Source organism: Myotis daubentonii, chromosome 8 (genome assembly GCF_963259705.1).
Source record: "Myotis daubentonii chromosome 8, mMyoDau2.1, whole genome shotgun sequence".
Taxonomy (NCBI): domain Eukaryota; kingdom Metazoa; phylum Chordata; class Mammalia; order Chiroptera; family Vespertilionidae; genus Myotis; species Myotis daubentonii.
This window is the reverse complement of record NC_081847.1, coordinates 36,567,379-36,588,352: the sequence shown is the minus strand read 5'-3', so window position 1 is coordinate 36,588,352 and position 20,974 is coordinate 36,567,379. Positions and strand designations below refer to the sequence as shown.

At 38.9% G+C, this 20,974-nt stretch overlaps 1 protein-coding gene across 2 annotated transcripts in view; it reads left to right on the top strand.

Moving 5' to 3' along the window:
• The window catches only part of PIGU (phosphatidylinositol glycan anchor biosynthesis class U), a 109,569-nt gene that overhangs the window by 52,749 nt on the left and 35,846 nt on the right, over window positions 1–20,974 (top strand). For both annotated transcript variants that reach the window (XM_059705945.1, XM_059705946.1), the window contains exons 6-7: window positions 1,431–1,531; window positions 14,437–14,534. In XM_059705945.1, coding sequence (XP_059561928.1) covers window positions 1,431–1,531; window positions 14,437–14,534 — 199 coding nt within the window. The remainder of the gene's footprint in view (window positions 1–1,430; window positions 1,532–14,436; window positions 14,535–20,974) is intronic.

The following is a 20,974-nucleotide window of genomic DNA, read 5'->3' as shown; positions in this document are numbered from 1 at the left end:
AGCTGCTTCTTAAACATCACCTTCTATTAGAAATGGTTCCCCCCACCATCAGTTTTGAGGTATCAGTTCATATCTATGTACTTCAGAAATATTGCTGGGAACTATTTAATAGAACCAGAGGTTTAGAAACATTATGAATGCCTTATGGACTAATATGTCTCCTGAGGCTAGTTTTGTAATAGCAGCAGCCATTTCTTTAAAGGTTGTGTAATAAGCCTATCTGTAATTGCTGGGGGAAAAACACACCAACAATTTCTAGGCCTTTGTCTTTAGAACTGCTAGTGTTACAGCCCTGGGAGGTATTGGATTTAAGGTCTTTATTTGTAAATAATAATTATAATCTCCCTGAGACACTGGTATGTTTCTTCCTATCTGATAATCAGAATTATGTAACTGGTCTCCCTTTTCACACTGTCTGCCAGGAAACGCAGAGCCAGATTTGAAGCTGATTATTACAGGGCTGTAGAAGACAAGTTGGGTCTTCTTTCCCCGGCCTTTACTTTCTCCTTTTATTAATGTTTTCCCTGGTCTTGTATCTTTATTTCTATTTTTATTTTACTGTTATTTTTTTATTCTTGGTTCTTATTTGAGTCACCTCTAATCTTTTGTGGAAGCAAGATAGAAATAAATAAAAATAATAATCTATTATGACTACATGAGCTTTCCTTGCCACATTTCAAATTCATTTTCTTAGTCCATTCCTTTTCATCTCAGGAAAAAGACTAGATGTTTCAGCTCAATTCCATCCTAGAGGAAGTTCAGTGTCCTGTGAGGTGCTATGGCATCTAGCTTGTCGAAGTCAGCAGATAACTTACTTTGTCCTTGGGATCTGGCTGGTGGATACTGTTTTACTACCAAGAGGGCTAAACCTAAGCTGCTGTACCTTTTGAATGGGGGTAGCCTGTGTCACAGTGTAGGAACCTGACTGAGGAAAAAGTGCTTTTTTGGTTTTCAGACATGCATGTAGCCATTCCTAAGATATATGATTGTGGGGAAACTTGGTATAATTTTATCATTTTGAAATCTGAGGTAGTAGAAAGAATATAGGCTTTAGAACTGGTGAGACCAAATTTGAATATATTCATTAGCTTGTGAACCTTGGGCAAGTTAATTAATCACTGAGTCTCAGCTTCCTAATCTGTGAAACAGGAATAATGTTATTGCTAGTTTAAAGGATCTTTGTAATGATTAAATAAGACAGTTTTCTATAGACAACATAGCATAGAATAAGGAGTGAAAATTCAGTATCTTTTACACATTGGCCTCAATCCCACTCCATTCTCTTTTACTTAGGAGAACTAATTTCTAAGAAGCTGCCTTCCCTTGAGTATGTTTTTAGTAAATCTCTTTAATTTTCTGGATATAGTGGCATAGACTCCCTGGTCCTTTGACCAGGATTACTAATACCAAATATGTGTGCTTTTCCCCAGCTATCTCTTAAATCCCTACACGGTCTTATCTTGTGTTGCCAAGTCTACCTGTGCCATCAACAATACCCTCATTGCTTTCTTCATTTTGACCACGATAAAAGGTAAGACACCCAAAAAGTACAAGCCCTGATTTGTGTAACACTTATACTGTGGACTTTAAAAAAATACAATGCAACACTTAAAAAAATTGTTTTTAAATTACACAAGTATGAGTGGATAAAAAAGCTGTGGTATATTTACGATAGAATACTACTCAGCTGTAAAAAAGAAGGAAATCTTACCTTTTGGGACACCATGGTTGGACCTGGAGAGTATGCTAAGTGAAATAAGCCAGTCAGAGAAAGCCAAATACCATATGATTTCACTTATATGTGTAATCTAAAGAACAAAATAAATTAACAAACAACCCATAGTTACTTAAAACAGACTGACAGCTGTCAGAAGGAAGGAGGGTTGGGGAACTTGGTGGAAAAGATGAAGGAAGTAAGCAAGACAAAAACAGAAACAGACATTATGGTGATTGCTAGAGGGAAAGAGGGGTGGGGGGCGGTGGAAGAGGACAAAAGGAGAATAAATGGTGGTGGAAAGAGACTTGACTTTGAATAGTGGGCGCACAATGCAGTATGCACATGATGTGTTACAGAATTGTACACTTGAAACCTGTATGATTTTATTAAGCGGAGTCACCCCAATAAATTAAATTAAGAAAAAGAACTACAAAAAAAAAAAATTACAGCCCTAACCGGTTTGGCTCAGTGGAGAGAGCTTCAGCCTGTGGACTAAAGGGTCCCAGGTTTAATTCCGGTCAAGGGCATGTACCTTGGTTGCGGGTACATCCCCAGTAGGGGGTGTGCAAGAGGCAGCTGAACTGATGTTTCTCTCTCATCGATGTTTCTAACTCTTTATCCCTCTCCCTTCCTCTCTGTAAAAAATGAATAAAAATATATATATTTAAAAAAATTACAGCCTGGCTGGTGTGGCTCAGTGGATGAGTGTCAACCTGTGAACTAGGAGATCACAGTTTGATTCCTGGTCAGGGAACATGCCCAGCTTTTGGGCTCAATCCCCAGGTGGGACATGCAGGAGGCAGCCCATTGATGTTTTTCTCTCATCAGTGTTTCCATCTAAGCCAAAATAAAGATTTATTTAAATATCTTGAGCCCTGGCCCGGCTGTGGTGGCTCATTGGATTGAGCATCGTCCCATGGACCAAAAGGTCCCGGGCTTGATCCCCAGTAGGGTGCATGCAGGAGGCAGCCAGTCAACGAGTCTCCCTCATCATTGATGTTTCTATCTCTCTCTCCCTCTCCCTTCCTCTCTCAAATCAATAAAAATATATTTAAAACAACAAAACAAAACATCTTGAGCCCTGGCCTGTGTAGCTCAGTTGAGTATTGTCATGTGCACCAAAAGGTTGCTGGTTCGATTGATGTTACACCCTCATATCGATGTTTCTCTCTCTTTAAAAATCAATAAACTATTCTTTGAAAATTTTCTCAAAATTCTATCATTCAGAGAGTTACTGTTAAGATTAGAAATTTTTTTTCTAACTGGCTTATAATGAGATAGCAGCCCTCTGCCTCTCTCTTCTCACCTGTAGTTCAGCTTCTTCACAGCATTACTTCTGGCTTTTGCTAGTATTTACTTCCATATTTCTAAATAAGACTTCATATTGCTATTTAGTGAATTATAACTTTTAGATATCGATTCCATTCTCATGGAAGATAAAGATTTAGCTTTTTTGTACCAATATCTCCACTTCCCTTTGCCTCATTTTATTCAAGGGAGTTATGCCACAGTTTTGATTAAATCAGTAATTGGTACCTGTATTTTATGACACTATATATATATATTATTTACTGCTGGGCAAAATAGTAAGTAAGATTACTTTTTCTTTCTTATACAATCTTCTATGTTTCCTGTGGTCAATAATTCTCTCCCCCCCCCCCCCCTCCAATTGCTTCACTAGATCCGTCAAGTGCCTAAAAATAGTTTTAAAAAATTCTTAAAAACTTCAAATAGTCTATCGGTGCTATTATTTTTCTGGAGACCTTCCTCATGAATCCTCCATTTTGCCCCAAGCTGTCCTGGTGGTTGTCCAGGGCTGGTTCAAAACTGCTATTGTGGGACTTTTCTTTATAATTCTCCTGCATTGTATTCCTTATTTCCTGGATTTCTTCTCTCCTTTATTGATTTTTTTCTCTTTGTTTTGCTGAAGTAGTTCCTCGAGTAGTTTTCTAAGAAAGGGTGTATTAAATACATATCTTGAGTCATTTTATGTCTGAAAAATGTTTTTGCTCTAGTTCAACACCAAATTAATAGTTGGGGCAGAGTATACAGTTCTAGATTGGAAAAACTTTTCTTTCAGAATTTTGAAGGCATTGCTTTACTGTCCTCTAGCATCCTGGTTGTTATTGAGCAGTTGGATACCATTATATTTTTTTTCTGAAAGATTTAGGAACTTCTTTTTATCCTCAGTGTTTTGAAATTTCATGATGCTGTGTCTTGACATGGGTCTTTCTTCATTCATTATACTGGGCAATTGGTAGGTCCTTTCAGTGTAGAGACTAGTGTCCTTTAGTTCCAGAAGGTGTTTCTATATTATTTTTTCAAATTCTCTCTGTTTTCTCTGCCCACTTATTTGTTCTATTAGATATTGGACTTCCTTGATTGATTTAATTTGCATATTTTATTTTCTATTGATAGTTCTAGCTCTTTTACTTCCCCTTTTTCTGGGATATTTCTTTGTTTTTATCTTCCAACTCCTCTATTGAATTTTTAAGTTTTGTATTTCATTTTTAAGTTTTTCCTTGGTCTCAATTATTTTTTGAAGTAGCCTATTTTTTTTTTATTATTTTTTTATCATCACAGTAGTCTTTCTTACCAGAGTTTTGGTGTTTTTTTCCCCAGTTCTCATTTGTTCCAAGCATAGTCTTTTTGTCTTCCTGGTCATCCCTCCACCACTTTCTTTTCCTGTTTCTTTCGGGCTCTGTCTTTCATATGGGAGAATTTTCTCTCATTTATGGTGATCCTTGACTGTCTGTTTATGTTTAAGAGTGAGGCACTAACAAGATGATTTGAGACTGCAGGGGCAGGACTTGTTAATGGATCATTCTCACTGTAGGGAGATTGGGTATTGGGCTGACTCTTTTGGTTGGAAGTACCCCTAATGTCATCATTTATAAGTTTTCTTTTTCTCTGAAACTATTTACTGTTTCCAGAGAGGAATTTTCCAATTTCCTGCCCAACAGTAACAGAGTTGGAGTTGCAGTGGGATGGGGGTGGGGGGTTCATGTGACCAACTATTGAAGTGTGAGAGTAGGAACAGAGGAGGTGGCAGATTACAATGTACAGATTTTATGTAATCTCATTTCTCTTTAGCCCACACTTCTCCTCAGACCATTACTGTGCTTAGTACACCCTAAACTATGCCTCTTCAGTTAATATTCTCCAAAACTGTAGTCTCTGGATGGAGTAGAAAGTTGGAAGTTAGAATGCACATAGTTGAGATGAGACCTGGGGTTCTGCCTGATCTGTATACAAACTTTCAGCTTGATTTTCATCTCTGTACCTTACCTCACCTTCCATAGTATCTGATGCCTTCAAGGTGATGAATTTCTCAGAAGTTCTGTGAGATGAGTTGGCTTTATTTTTATTGGTATTCCTCTCTGAGATCCCTGAATTGTAATTTCTTTCATATTGCTCAGTCATTTGTCCTTCTTCTACCTGCTTTGTTTCTACTATTTATTACATTTTATTTTGCTATAATCTCCTCTCCTGTTGTTTGTGGTTTAAGACTAGTTTTATTCTTTTATTATCATTTTAAGTGAAGTTTTTGGAGAGAGAGATGATACACATGTGACCAATCTACCATTTTTAACTGGAAGTCTGTTAGCTTTGGGGTATATATCTCCATATTTTTCCCCTCCATTTTTCTTTCAAACTTTTAAATATTGTATCTATTAACTATCACCACAAAAATGTTATTCAACAACCACTTCAAATCTCAGTGGCTTAAAACAACAACAAGCAGTAGCTTCTATATCTGTAAGTCCACATGGGTCAGCTAATCTGGGTTGGACGTGGCTAGGCAGTTTGTTGGTTTAATCAGGGCTCATTCCTGCATCAGTAGTTAGCTATAGTTGGTTAAACTAGACTAAACTCTTCTCCACATGTCTGTCATCTTCCAGGGGACTAATTTAGGTATGTTCTTTTTAAAAAAAAATTTTCTTTATTGTTGAAAGTAGGTATGTTCTTGCCATAGTGATAGCAGAGGCACAGCTGTGAGCAAGCCCAGTCAGGCATGCATTTCTTACGTTTCTGGTTGCATCACGTGCTAACATCACAGCAATCAAAACATGACACATGGCTGAGCCCGGGGTGGAGACTTCCATCCTGCCCACAATGGAAGGGCACTGCAAAGTTACATGGTAAACAGCCTGGACATAGAGCGGGGGTAGAATCTGAGCCAAAAATACAACCTACTACATATGTCAATAAACATCTAGTCTGTCAATTTTAATGGCTATATATTATTCCATTATATGGATGAATGTATAGAAATTCTTTTTTTTAAATATATTTTTATTGATTTCAGAGAGGATGGGAGAGGGAGAGAGAGAGAGAAATCTCAGTGATGAGAGAGAATCATTGATTGGCTGCCTCCCGAACCCCCCCCCCCCCCCCCCACCAGGGATAGAGCCTGCAACCCAGGCATATGCCCTTGACCGGAATCAAACCCGTGACCCTTCAGTCCATAGGCTGATGCTCTATCCACTGAGCCAAGCCAGCCAGGGCTATAGAAATTCTTCAACCAACTTCTATACTAATTAAATATTTAGCTCATTTTCCAGTTTTCAGATATTTAAATAATACTACAAATTAATTTCTAATGTACAGTAATTTTCAAATCATATTCAATTATTATCTTATAATAAAGTCCTAGAAATAGAACTATTGTGTCACTGGATATGTACCCTCTTTATGATTTCTGAAATTTATTGCTAAATTGCCTTCAAGAGTTTTACCAATTTACACTCCGGTAAGAAGTGTATGAGAGTCCTTAGTTTTATACATTGTTGCTAAATAGTTTGCACACTCAGGAAATAAAGAATCAAAAGTTTTAAATAGAACCTTTTACTTACAGTTTACTTATCTTTTCTAGGGTGGCATATAAGAATGACTTAGGTCTTTCTCTAGGCCACTTAGTACTAACTTATTATTAGGTTACTTAAAATCACCTGCATTGTCTTGTTCTGAAGATTGTGCTCTGAAATAGTGAAGATTGTTTACTATTTGCAGAGCACCAGGCTCAGGTAGACTCATTTATCAAGGTATTTGGTATCCATTAAAATACGGATTATATGTTGCAGCTGGGCAGAAGGTACTGAGCTCTGCTCTTTAAAAATGTCACCTTTAAAATAGCTATGCGCAGCCCAGCCAGCATGGCTCGGTGGTTGAGTATCGACCTATGAACCAGGAGGTCATGGTTCGACTCCTGGTCAGACACATGCCTGGGTTGCGATCTCTATCTCCAGTGTGGGGCGTGCAGGAGGCAGCCACCAATTGGTGATTCTCTCTTATCATTGATGTTTCTATCTATCTCTCCCTCTCCCTTCCTCTTAGAAATTAAAATAAAATAAAATAGCTGTGCGCAAAGCTAGAAATACTGAAGACATGCTCTCTGAAGATGCATTTAATAGGAGTCTTACACAAAAAATATAAATTATACCATTTTAAAAACATCTTTTGTATAACCTTTTAAGTCAATGGGAAGGTTTTGTTTGGGGGAAAACCTGTAAAAATGTTATATGTGTCTTTTTTCAGTCTAACGCTCTCCCAACTGAGCTATTTCGGCTCCTCTATATGTATCTTTTTTGCAGCCATATTATTTTTGGTCACCCAGAGCAAAAAACAATTTTTATTGTATCACTTCAGATTTCTGTCAAATGAATTTATAGACATTTTTGTAATGATATACATACAATTTTGTTTTACTTTTCTCACTTATTTCATAAGAATCGTGTGACGTTGGTCACATATTTGCAATTACTTTCAATCTTAATTTAGTTTTAAAAAAAATGGGAGTTTAAGTACTTGGTAAGAATAAAAGATATTCAAACATAGAAAATGAGAAGTCTGCTATCACCCCTCCCTACCTCCCCTCTGTTCCTCAATTATATTTGTCATGGGGTCGCAGGCCTTCCCTTTTGCTGGACATTTGTTATTTTCCACTGTTGGCAGCTGTAGAGAGCATCACAAATAACATTTCTAATCTGTTAAAATATTTGGAGAATCCTGTTTTAGTTAGGTCTCTGAACTACTCTTAACTCTTTGAGTATATTAGTAGTAATTCCTACAAAAGTAGATACAGGAGGTTAGTTCACTTATAAAATCTACAAGTCATGTTTTTCATTTCATATTTATTCCACATACTTTAGATATTTAACAAAATTAATAAAGGAATAATTCACTATTTAAAGAAGAAAACAGTTGGGAGAATTCACAAATGAAGGAATTTTATATTGAAAAACATGAAAAAATATTCAACTCCATAGATAATTAATAAAGAAAAGCAAATTGAAATAACAAAGAAGTGGCTTTATTTTTCCCCTTTCAAGTTGCCAGAGCGTTTAGAAGAAAACTTTCAGTGCTGGCAAAGGTGCTATCCAAATAGGCGTTCTCCTACAGGGCAAGCTGACTTATACATTAATATAACTCTTGGCAAGCAGGTTGACAATAGCCTTAAAATGTTTGTACTTTTGCTTTATTAATTTCACTTTTGAGAATCTATTGTAAAAGAATGTAGACATACAAACAAAGCTTTATGATGTGAAGTCATTAAATGCAGTTATTCATGATGATTGGAAAATACTTCAAAATAGAGAGAGAAAAGGCTAAGTAAAACACTGTTTGTTCATATAGTTAAATATAGTGTGCCCATGAACAGGATATTTAAAAGCAGTTGCAAAATAATTATATATTTTAGTAAAATATAATCTCAACTATGTTAGAGTGCAACAAAAAGAGAAAATATATTCTGAAAGATAACTTGTTTCTGTATAGTGACTTTATGGGTGATTTTCATTTCTTTTCTATATCTATTTTCCCCCCAAAGTTTCTTCAATGAGCACATAATTAAAAATAAATTAACTTGATGAACAAGAAGACAGGGACAGTGGAAGCACACTTCGCAACTCTATCCCACACTGCCAAGGATCAGGTGCCCGCAGAAGGGAGTGACCTCATTTGCTCTGTCTTCACTCCTTCTATTTGTTCTACCTTGGCTTCCTTGTGGCAGTCCAGGGTTGCCCGGGACATACTGAGTGACAGGCCAGGACAAGGTCCAGGCCATTATATTGTGATGTCCTGTTGGGGAGTTGGCTGGGAAACACAGGTCTGTGGGCAAGGTTGATAATAGTTTAGTAGAGAAGCTTGAGTTTCACTTCAAAGGTAGGGGCTTTGGTCTAGGATTCTCTGCCTCTCAGTGAGCTAATGAAAATACTCCATCCTAGTCTTCATTAAGCTTTAAAAAGGAAAACAGACAAATGTTAATAAGTACTCCTGTACATTGTTGGTATTTATCAATAATGAAATGTTCCAGACTAGAAATTCTCAAGGTTTGTCACCTAAGGACCCTTACAACTCTCCTTAATGTATTAAAAGAGGCCTGTGTGACAAGACTTGCTTCCCAATGAAAAAGAAGTATTACTACTGAGGCAGTCCAGCGCAATTAGGAGTTCAGGCTGCTCTGATGTCAGACAGATCAGGTAGCCAATCCCAGCTCCACCACTTCCTGGCTACATCACCTTGAAGCCAGTCATTAACTTTTTTGGCCTCCATTTCCTTATCTATAACATGGGGGTTCAAACAATCCCTACTGCATGGAGTGACTGTAAAGAGTGAATGAAAATGTAAATGCATATACATGCATCCAATGAAGTGCATGTAAAACACTTAGCATGGTGCCCTTGCTGGAGTGGCTCAGTTGGTTGGTTCAATTTCCAGTCAGGGACATACCTGGGTCATGGGTTTGATCCCTGGTTGGGGGCACATATAGAAGGCAACAGATTGATGTTTCTCTCTCTCTCTCTCTCTATCTCTTCCCCGCTTCCCCTCTCTCTCCCTTTCTCTCTCCCCCCGCCCCCTTCCTCTTTCTCTCCTCCTCCTCTCACTAAGCATGCCCTCAGCTGAATTAACAAAAAAGCAAGCATTGCCCAGTCAGTGTGGCTCAGTGTTTGAGTGTTGACCTATGAACCAGGAGGTCATGGTTCAATTGCTTGGGTTGAGGGCTCAATTTCCCTTCCTCTCTGAAATCAATAAAAATATATTAAACAAAAATAATGCAAGCACTTTAGCATGGTGTGGGGTCATGTGCTCAGTGCGTAATAAATGGTGGTGCTGGTGGTGCTGGTGGTGCTGGTGGTTACTTTTAATAATACCCTCCTTTTAAAAAAATGCTTTTACTTATTTCAGAGAGAGGGAAGAAGAGGGAGTGAGAACTAGAAACATCAATGATGAGAGAGAATCATGGATGGGCTGCCTCCTGCACTCCCCCTACTGGGGATGGAGCCCACAACCGGGGCATGTGACCTCCTAGTTCATGGGTCAGTGCTCAACCATTGAGCCCCACCGGCTGGACAATAATATCCTCCTTTTAAAAAGATCACTCAGAATTGATAGTCTCCCTGAGGCTTTTTGGGGAGCACTGGGGGGAGGTTAAAACAAGAGGTTTTCTTCCTGAAGCCCAGCCCTGGAAAAACAATGGCAGAGATGATCCTGAGGCCTGAGGATTCCCTCATTTCCATCTTGGGTTCCTCTAGAGCAGCGGTTTTCAACCTTTTTCATCTCATGGCTGACATTGCTAAATTACTAAAATTCTGCAGCACACCAATATATATATATATACACTTTCTATTGATCTGACAAAAATAGTTATAATTTAGATTTATTTACAAAATAATAATAGTAATTCCTATCCTTTTTGCTCCAAAGTGACGTTTTAAAAAATCAGGTGCCTATACTTGTATACAAGAATTTTCAGTACCAAGAATTAACTAATCAGAAGCAACCTTATTATGCGATGTGTCTAATAAAATGCAACTCTGCTATAGGATCTACTAGTATATATTTATGGTTCAAGACGGCATTCATGCCAGACAGCTATTGTTATATTGGCTGTCGTCATCATCATTATTATTATTTACAATCTAAGGGAGAAGAGGTCTAAATAGTCAGGTATTGCATGTTTTAAACATTCTGGAGGCACACCAGTTGAAAATCACTGCTATAGAGTAAAGCCCTTCCTATGGAAAGAGTCAGAGAGGAGCCAAGGACCCAAGTACAAAGCAGCCTTGGGTAGAGTTTTGTCACATTAACCCAGCTTCAAAACCTGCTTGTTCTAGTTACCAGCTTTTTAACCTTAGGCAAATCACACAGCCTCAAGAGCTTCAGTGTGATCACAGAGTTAGCATTTGCCTCCTGGATTAGTGGAGGAATAAATGAGAACTATAAAATGCTTAATGTGCTTCCTTACCAGAACTTGCTTAACAAATAGTTGCTCTGCTTATTGTGATTTTTATGGTACAGCAAGATTGAGATCAAGAAGGTAGCATATTGCTCCAACCGGTTTGGCTCAGTGGATAGAGCGTTGGCCTGCGGACTGAAGGGTCCTGGGTTCGATTCCGGTCAAGGGCATGTATCTTGGTTGTGGGCACATCCCCAGTAGGAGGTGTGCAGGAGGCAGCTGATCGATGTTTCTCTCTCATCGATGTTTCTAACTCTCTAACCCTCTCCCTTCCTGTCTATAAAAAATCAATAAAATATATTTTTTTAAAAAAGAAGGTAGCATATTGATGCAATTTAAGAATGTGGAGTCTGGAATGAGACACTCTGGGTTCAAACCCTATTTCTGTTATTCACTAGTGTTGTGACCCTGGACAAATAACTTCTCTGTTCTTCAGTTTCCTTACGTGTAAAATGGGGATAGTAATAGTACCCACTCATGGAATTATTGGAAGGACTGAGTGGGGTGACTAGTTCCTCCTTTTAGGAAGCACCATTAAGAGTATGTCTGTTATTTTTAGTGAACAGTTGACCCCACACTAATAAGAATGATCATTAAATGGATACTGTCATTTAATGAAACATTATCTATATAGAACACTAGCCTTAGACCATCAATTACACTCTACTGATTTCTAAGATACTTTGAAACTTCTATTGTAAACTAGGCTTTTCTAGTCACGGCTTTAAGGCAAGCATGTCAGACTCTTGGCCTGCGAATATTTTTGCGGCCCAGCCAATATAACGGTATGTAAGAAATGTTTTAATAAAAATTTTTAACTTAATTTTTACAATATCTTGTTATACATAATTATTAATAATGAACTACAACATTTGCTTATGACTGATTACTATAATTATGTTGCATTCATTTCCCTTATGTGCCTTACGCACAGGCGCACCATTTCTCTCCACTAATACTAGCAGCGAATATTTTAGTAGCCCATACCACGTCAGTAGTCTTGTACTGACTTGTTTGGTGTGCGCAACAGGAATTATTTCACTTTTGGAGAACAAGAAAAATAGGTTTATTTTCATTACACTTATTAATTTGTGCAGTTATTTAATGTCTGGTAAGTTAATGTTCAAGAAAAAATATCAACTTTTATTAACATGTTCTATTATTTTATGTTAATGATTACTCATTTATTTCAGCCCTTTGTATTCAGCATGTCTCTATCGAAATAAACCTATGTTTCTATGAAAATTGAAGCTTTTGTTTTTAAACCTTGTTTATTTGGCCTGTGTTAGTCTTTGAGTTTGACATGCTTGCTTTAAGGTGATCTGTTATCTTAAGCCATTGAAAGGGAATAGCTATGTGTTTTGAAAGAAAGAAAAGAAATCAATCTTTTTCTTATGACAAAGACAATGCATGTTCATTATAGAAAATTTAGAAACTACATAGAAGCAAATGTATGAAAAATCATCCATAATCCCACAAGACAGAGATAACCACTGTGAACTTTGTTGCCTGGCCTTTTAGCCTTTTTAAACAAGTTTGTTTATGCATATGGTTTTTAAATTTTTATAATTCTTTATTGTTGAAAATATAATTTTTAATTTTTATTGATTGAGGTAACATTAGTTAATAAAATTGTTTGTGCTTTTTTTTTTTTTGTTAATCCTCACCCAAGGATATTGTTCCATTGTTTTTTTCTTTGTTTTTTAGAGAGAGAGTAGAAAGGATGGGGAGAGACAGAGAAAAACATCTATGTGAAAAAGACATATTGATTGGTTGCATCCTGCATGCACCCCGACCAGGGCTGAGGATCAAGCTGCAACTGGTACATGCCCTTGACTGGAACTGAACCTGGGACCCTTTGGTCCAGGGACTGACACTCTCTCCACTGAGCCAAACTGGCTAGGGCTGTTTATACATATTTTTTAAGAAATCCTAGTATATATCTCTTTTGTAACCTTCACTTAATAGGATTATAAACATCTTTCCGTGTCATTGCAAATTTTTTATACCATCATGTTTAATGATTCCATAATGGCCCATTTTATGTAGGGAATGAAAACATTATTAGTAAAATGAATATAATTTAAGCCCGGTCAGTGTGGCTCCATGGTTAAAGCATCAGCCCTCGTACCAAAAGATCCTGGGCTTAATTCCCGGTCAAAGCACATGCCTGCGTTGCAGGTTTGATTCCCAGCCCTGTTGGGGTGCATGCGGGAGGCAACCAATGGATGTATCTCTCTCACATAGATGCTTCTCTCTCTCTTTCTCTCTTGCTCCTCCTCCCTTCCTCCTTCTCTCTTTTTCACTCTCTCAAAAAAAAAAAAAAATCAATGGAGAAAATATCCTTGGGTGAGGAGTAACAATCAATCAATAAACAAATAAATGTTAATCTGGAAAAAAAATAAACACATGTCTTGAAGATAGTACATAAGGAAGGGTGTTATAAAAATAGTGTTGGGAATGTGCTCTCCTTAGAGCACACCCGCACCCCTCCTTTTCTTGGGCATGAACTTTTGTTCTCTTTTTCCTAAACTCTAAGGGTCCCCATAAGACTTGCAACCAGGGAAGCAACAGCAGCTCGTCCTGGGCTAATCCCCTGAACCTGTCTCCAAGGCCCCCTTTTCTCTGACTTTTCAGTAAGCTAAAAGCAGTCCTGCCTTGGCCCACTTCTGTCATGTGACTTTTACTTCTCAATGAATGAGTCCAGGAAGCCTGGTGTGCCTCACTTCTTTCTTTGAAAGTTTTTAGAGAGCCAAAGCAGCACCATCTAGGCTCTCTCCTGTTGCTTCTTCTATCCTAAGCTCTTCTTTTGTTTCACTGTCCCCAGCTTTAATAAATATATTCTCAAGAAAAAAAATAGTGATGGGGTTTTAGAACATCTAAAAGGATAGGTTTCACACTCTGAAGAGCTTAAACAATAACTGTAGGCATAATCAATTGGTAACTTAAATAGGACATGGTGTTAATAGACTTGATCCCTTTATTCATCTTTGGGCTGAAGTGTTGTTTTTTGTTTTTAATTTTAAAAATTCTTTATTGTTGAAAGTATATGTCTCCTTTTCCCCCCATTGACCTCTCCCAGTTGCTCCTCCCCCCAGCTCTGGCCCTCACCCCCCCCCCCCAGTCTGTGTTTATTGGTTATGCTTATATGCATGCATACAAATCCTTTGTTGATCTCTTACTCCCCACCCCTTTGGGCTGAAGTTTTATGAAATCTTTATAGTTCTGGAAATGTTACAATAAATATTCCTGTGGTATTTCGGGTTGCTAAAGGTAAATGATTTTTACTTCCTTGTTTTCCTTTCATTGGAATTCAAGCCAGGAGGCTTCCTGTGAGTTTCCAAAGCACCTTGTATATCAGGGGATATTTGACAGGTGATTTATTTGAAAAGTTATAGAAAGTTTCTTGATTTGGGGACCCTCTGAATCTAATTCTGATTGATGAGGCTGGATTATTCCATACATCTATTTCTTTTTACAGGTAGTGCCTTCCTCAGTGCTATTTTTCTTGCCTTAGCAACATACCAGTCTCTGTACCCACTCACCTTGTTTGTCCCAGGACTCCTTTATCTCCTCCAGGTAAGCAATTGCTGGTCAGAAGCCAGTACTCAAGTGACATTTGATACATGGCCTGTTCTCTGCTTGGGGGAAAGGGGGCATGGCTTAATCAGGCAATGGGACTGGGTCTCCAATTCACACTTACTAGTACAGCACAGGCTTGATTGGAACATTGTGTTAAGATGGAAAGCAAAATAGTTGTCAAAGATTAATGGTACTATGTCAAAAGAACAGTGGAATCAGTCCAAAGGGGCTCCTGCTGGCTATATTTAGGATATTTTTAGCATCAAGTAATTGTAAAACACTGAATAAATAAAAATCTATGTGTCCATAGTTATGCTCAGAAAAGGGGTGAGGAGAGGGGAAAAAAGTACACATTATCATTAGGTTTGGCTGTTTTACCAATTTCTTACTCTGAAAATTAATAATTAACAGGAAAGAATTAAGCAGCTCCCTACCTTTTAAAAAGGAACTACGGTTCTTTCCCAATTAATAAGGCAAACTCTACAGAAGAATGCAGCTTATAAATGTAGAAGGAATGACAGAATAGCAGATCACCAGTGAAATGACTGACTCTAGCAGAGATCATCAAGGATGCCAAATCTTCAGGTGAAAGATTTTTGGAGAACTAGGCTATTTGCATGGTGCCAAAATATTACGCCCCACTCCCACCTCTAAATTGTCTGCTAATAGAAAAGGGAAAAATAAATATTTACAAAGCAATGCTCTGGCTGTCACCACCTTAACCAAGTAATCCAACTCAGCATCACTCATAGCAGAACAGCCTGACATGATGTGCTTCTCGATGTGATGCAGCACAAAGCACACAGCATCAACTCCGAAGCATTCTGACCTAAATGGGTAACCTTCATTAAGCCTCTAGATATGACTTGTGGTTTTTAGGAAATACAAGCGTGGAGGAACAAGTTAAATGATACCATGAGGAGACAGTAAAACAATCAGAATGTAGGATGGTCTATAAGATAGCTAGCTGGTCTGGTTCCCTTGAAAAGTTGTTGTCATGAAAAAGATCAAGTGAGAGTACTGTTCTAGACTAAGGAGACACAATAACCAAGTGGAATGGGTGAGTCTTGATTGGATTCTGGTTTGGAAAAAACAGCTGTAAAGTATGTTTGGGGAACATTTAGAATATCTTGAATATACATTAGCTATTAGATGATGATAGAGAATTGTTAATGTCTTAGATGTGATCATAGTATTGTGGTATATAGGAAAGTCTCCTTACTTTTTTAATATGTGTATATATATTTATTTTTTAATACTTATTTTTATTGATTTCAGAGAGGAAGGGAAAAGGAGTGAGAGATAGAAACATCAGTGATGAGAGAGAATCATTGATCGGCTGTTTCCTGCATGCTCCACACTGGGGATAGAGCCCGCAACCCAGGCATGTGTTCTGACCAGGAATCAAACTGTGACCTTCTAGTTCATAGATCAACACTCAGTCACTGAGCCATGCCAGCAGGGCAGAATCTCCTTACTTTTAGGAGCTACATGCAGAAGTGTTTTGGGGAGAGATGTCATGATATGTAGAAAATTTATGCACAGAGGAAAATTTATATACACAGATAAAAAGTATGGCAAAGTGTTAATATTTAATCTCAGTGACAGATATATGGTTGATTAGCGTATTCTTTCAACTTTTTTGTGTGTTTGAAAATTTTATAGTAAAAAGGAGGGAAATAGAATACAGGCTCTGAAGTTGTCCTGGCTTGGATGGGTATTTGCTTTGTGATCTTGGGAAAGTGACTACTTCTCTATGCCTTGGTTTACTCACCTATAAAATGGGGATAATATAATAGTAGCTACTGAAAAGGGTTAATACATGTCAAATATTTAGAACAGAGTATGATAAGAGTTCAATAGATATCAGTTATGGTTATTAGTGCTCAAATGTTCAAAGAAAGGACAGGGTCACCAGCTTGAAGGTACATGGAGTGATGAGGGAGAAAAGAAAATGTTTCATTTTCTATGGTCAAAGGAACTGTGAAAGTTAGTTTGTACTTCTTTGACACTGCAAACTTGCCTCCATTCTGTTGGTAGAATTTTGAGAGGGTAGGAGGTGGACAAGCTAATGTCCAACCAGTGTCAGAGGCAAAGCTTTTTTTCTCTTCCCCATGTGAGACACAGGAAGGCTTCAGCATCAAAGGCAGGGGATGCTGCATCTAGCTCACTAGTGAGTCACTTATGAGAGTGGTAGTTTGAGCCCTCTGGTCTCCTCCCCCATCTCTACTCTTCCTCTGACCTTGGCTTAGGGCCTAGTTTCCCAATGAGAGACAAGCTGAAAATGTTATGATCTGATAGCGTGTAGAATAAAATAGAGAGCCCTAAAGTGCACAGGACCTTGAGGCCGAGCTGTGAGGCTAGCAGAGGTGCCGTCAGTGAAGTTCCTAGTTTCCTCCATCCTTTTGCTTGGGATTCCTAAAGCCTTGGATCCCCTTACATGGCTTGAGATTCTTATTTTCTTTGAAAGAAAGTAACAGAAACCAGGGGAAAATACTTTGTGAGTGCCCTTAAGGATCCAATCTGCCCTCTTGTCTTTGAACTGGAAGGGTTACTCCTGTGATTTCTATACTTTCTGGAGTTTGGGGTAGATTACATGGTTCTACCTTGTATCAAAGGAGCCAAACCCAACCAGGTTTTTCTTGATAATGGGTCCCTTCCCTAGGCATTTTTGGGGCTGTTCAGAATTCTTCACATCTTTTCTCTTTCCCCAGCAGCTTTCTGTTGTCTCTGCTGCTTCCAGAAGGGGGTCAAGGCAGAGGTGGCAATGGTGTTAGCTTCCTTTTCTTTTAGAACAGGTAAAAATGAGAGTAAGGGAATGATCATGCATTTACACGTCTCATCCTTAAACTCTAAGAGCTTAGGTATAAAAAATTTTGTTGAGTTTCTTTTCTTTTTTTAAATTTTATTTTTCAATTACAGTTGACATTCAATATTATTTTGTATTAGTTTCAGGTGTACAGACAGCATAGTAGTCAAACAATCATATGATTTACAGTGATTTCCCCAATATTTCAAGTACCCACTTGGCACCATACATAGTTATTACAATACTAGAGGCCTGGTGCATGGATTTGTGCACTGGTGGGGTCCCTTGGCCTGGCCTGTGTCCTCTCGCAATCTGGGACCCCTCGGGAGATGTCGGAGGCCCGGTGCACGGATTTGGCCCGATCCCTGCAGGCCAGGCCGAGGGACCCCACCAGTGCATGAATAGGGCCTCTAGTCCTAAATAATAAAAGGGTAATATGCAAATTGACCAAACAACGGAATGACTGGACGCTATGACACACACTGAATACCAGGGGGCAGACGCTCAATGCAGGAGCTGCCCCCTGGTGGTCAGTGCACTCCCACAGCGGGAGCGCCACTCAGCCAGAAGCCAGTTCATGGCTGGCTAGCGCAGCGGTGGTGGCGGGAGCCTTTCCCGCCTCCGTGGCAGCGCTAAGGATGTCTGACTGACAGCTTAGACCTGCTCCAGAGAGCAGACCTAAGCCATCAGTTGAACATCAAACCAAGGGATCCCGGACTGCGAGAGGGCACAGGCCGGGCTGAGGACCCTCCCCCCCCCCCCGAGTGCACAAATTTCGTGCACTGGGCCTCTAGTATGCATATAAGATCTTTGGTTAATCTCTTCCCGCCCTCCCCACTCCCCTGTTCCCTCTGAGATTCATCAGTCTGTTCCATGTTTCCTTGTCTGTGCATTGAGCATCTGCCCCCTGGTGGTCAGTGCATGTCATAGCTACCGGTTGAATGGTCGCGTAGGCTTTTATATAGAGAGATATAGATTATTGACTATGTTCCCTATGCTGTACTTTATATCCTTGTGACTATTTTGTAACTACTAATTGTACTTCTTAATTCCTTCATAATTTTTCACCCAGTCTCCCAAATCCCCTCACCTTTAGCAACCATCAGTCTGTTCTCTGTATCTATCAGTCTGTTTCTTTTGTTTATTTTGTTATATAGATTCCCCGTATAAGTGAAATCATATGGTATCTGTCTTTCTTTGTCTGATTTATTTCACTTAGCATGATACTCCCTAGGTCCATCCATGTAGTTACAAATGGTAAGATTCTATTCTTTTTATGGCAGAATAATATTCCATTATATATACACTAGAGGCCTGCACGAAATCTGTGGGGTAGTGTGTGTCCCTCAGCCCAGTCTGCATCCTCTCCAATCTGGGACCCCTCAAGGGATGTCTGACTGCCCGTTTAGGCCCAATCCCGGGCAGTCAGACATCCCCCTCACAATCCAGGACTGCTAGCTCCCAACTGCTCGCCTGCCTACCTGCCTGATTGCCCCTAACTGCTCCTGCCTGCCAGCCTGATCACCCCCTAACCATTCCCCTGCCAGCCTGATCGATGCCTAACTGCTCCCCTGCCGGCCCGATTGCCCCTAACTGCCCTCCCCTGCTGGCCCAATCGCCCCCAGTTGCCCTCCCCTGCCAGCCTGGTCGCCCCCAACTGCCCACCCCTGCAGGCCTGGTCACCCCCAACTGCCCTCCCCTGCCGGCCATCTTGTGGCAGCCATCTTGCGTGTTGGAGTGATGGTCAATTTGCATATTACCTCTTTATTATACAGGAGATATATAAACTTTTTTTATCTACTCATTTGTTGATGGGCATTTAGATTGCTTCCATATCTTGGCTATTGTAAATGAACATAGGAGTGTTAGTACTTTGGAAGAGTTTCTTTTGTTAAGACCTTATTTAAAGCGTTTCTTTGAGTTTATTCTGATAATTGACTTCTTTTCACAATATTGTCCTAGAGAGAAAATGATTTCTGTTCAGAAAAAGCTTTTCTCCCTAGTGATTTAGAGAGTTGGGGAAAGGGAGATAATTATACATTTCTCCTCTTCCTTAGTATAGTTTGGTTTTTCTTGAAGCAGTCTGAGAATCCTCTTACTTCCCTAAATATTTTTACATATTAGCAACAATGTGACTTGGGGGATATAATTATAGGTTAAAACTTTCAGGTTGAGAGTGCACATAGTCCATTAACCACATTTGGCCCACTGATGTTTTATTTGACCCTAGTGTTTAATTATTTAAAATTAGTTGTCAATGTTTTAAAAATTAATGTTAAAAATTTATATTTCTAGCTTCTTTTGAAAATTTTGAAGATTTGTCTCCTTTAGAAAAAGTATGCTCTCTTCATTTTACCACAATCCCATATGCTTCATCTCTTTTCATTTGTTACCTGCCTCATCCTGTAGGTATTTGAATATTTGTGTGTGTCTATGTTTATGTCTACAAAAAAGTCTAGAAACAATGACCAACCCAGTATCAGTGAGCATCCTTGGGACCCAGATTGTGATCTTAAAATGCCATTTACCCATCAAAAGAAACCAAGGCTTCTGAGAGAAATGGCTGATTGTAGGTGTAGGGCAGGCAATGTACAGGATAATCCTGAAACATTGTGATACCAGATAACAAGGAAGCTATCAAAGGCTAGCTGCTGGGGTCACCTCAAAAGGACTCAGGATCCAACTTGGAGATGCTCCCAGTGACAAAAAGCGGGCAAATTGAGCATTGGGAAAAGAATTGCAATGGATTGAAATCTATAAATATATTTAAATTCATAATGATATCTAAAAGAAAATCTAATTGGTCAAATTAAGAGAGCTGAAAGAGAACCAATCTTGAAAACTGGATAAATAAAAGGAAAAAAAATAGGCATTTATCCTGCCTTTTCTGTATCATGAGGTAACCATATAGTAACTGAGAGGAAGCATCTCTTTATGAAATTATTTCAGCTTACAAATGGTAACAAAATGATAGGATAGTATAATTCTGCAACCCCAGTTGATCTAGGCATAGAGGATTAGTAGCTACTAACATCAAAAAACAAACAAGCCCCAGCCAGTTTGGCTCAGTGGATAGAGTGTTGGCCTGTGGACTGAGGGTCCCGGGTTCGATTCTGGTGAAGTGCACATGCCTGGGTTGCAGGCTCAATCTCATGTGGGGCATGCAGGAGGCAACCGATCAATGATTCTCTCTCATCATTGATGTTTCTATCTCTCCCTCTCCTTTCCTCTCTGAAATCAATAAAAATATTCTAAAACAAACTAACAAAAATCATGCCTCCTGATGAAAGAACACACTGCCACCAAAGTTTTGCCAAAAGGATCAAAGCCAAATTTGATCAAGCCTCTGGATCCAGCTGCCAATTTATAAGAAATACTGAAGACAAAGTATGTAATAGCAAAAACCAGATTGTAGGACATTCCATAGGTTAAATGCCTCAGGTACTTCAACAGATGAATTCTAAGGAAGAAAGAAACAGCAGTGCATGGGAGTAAGGTGGGGTATAGGACCTGTGCATTAAAAGAGACTTGAAAGTTGAATCAGATTTTTTTTTTAATAGACAAGACTTAACTATTATGTAAAGGGATGCACATTTATGTGGCAAACCATAAAGAAATGCAAGGAAGT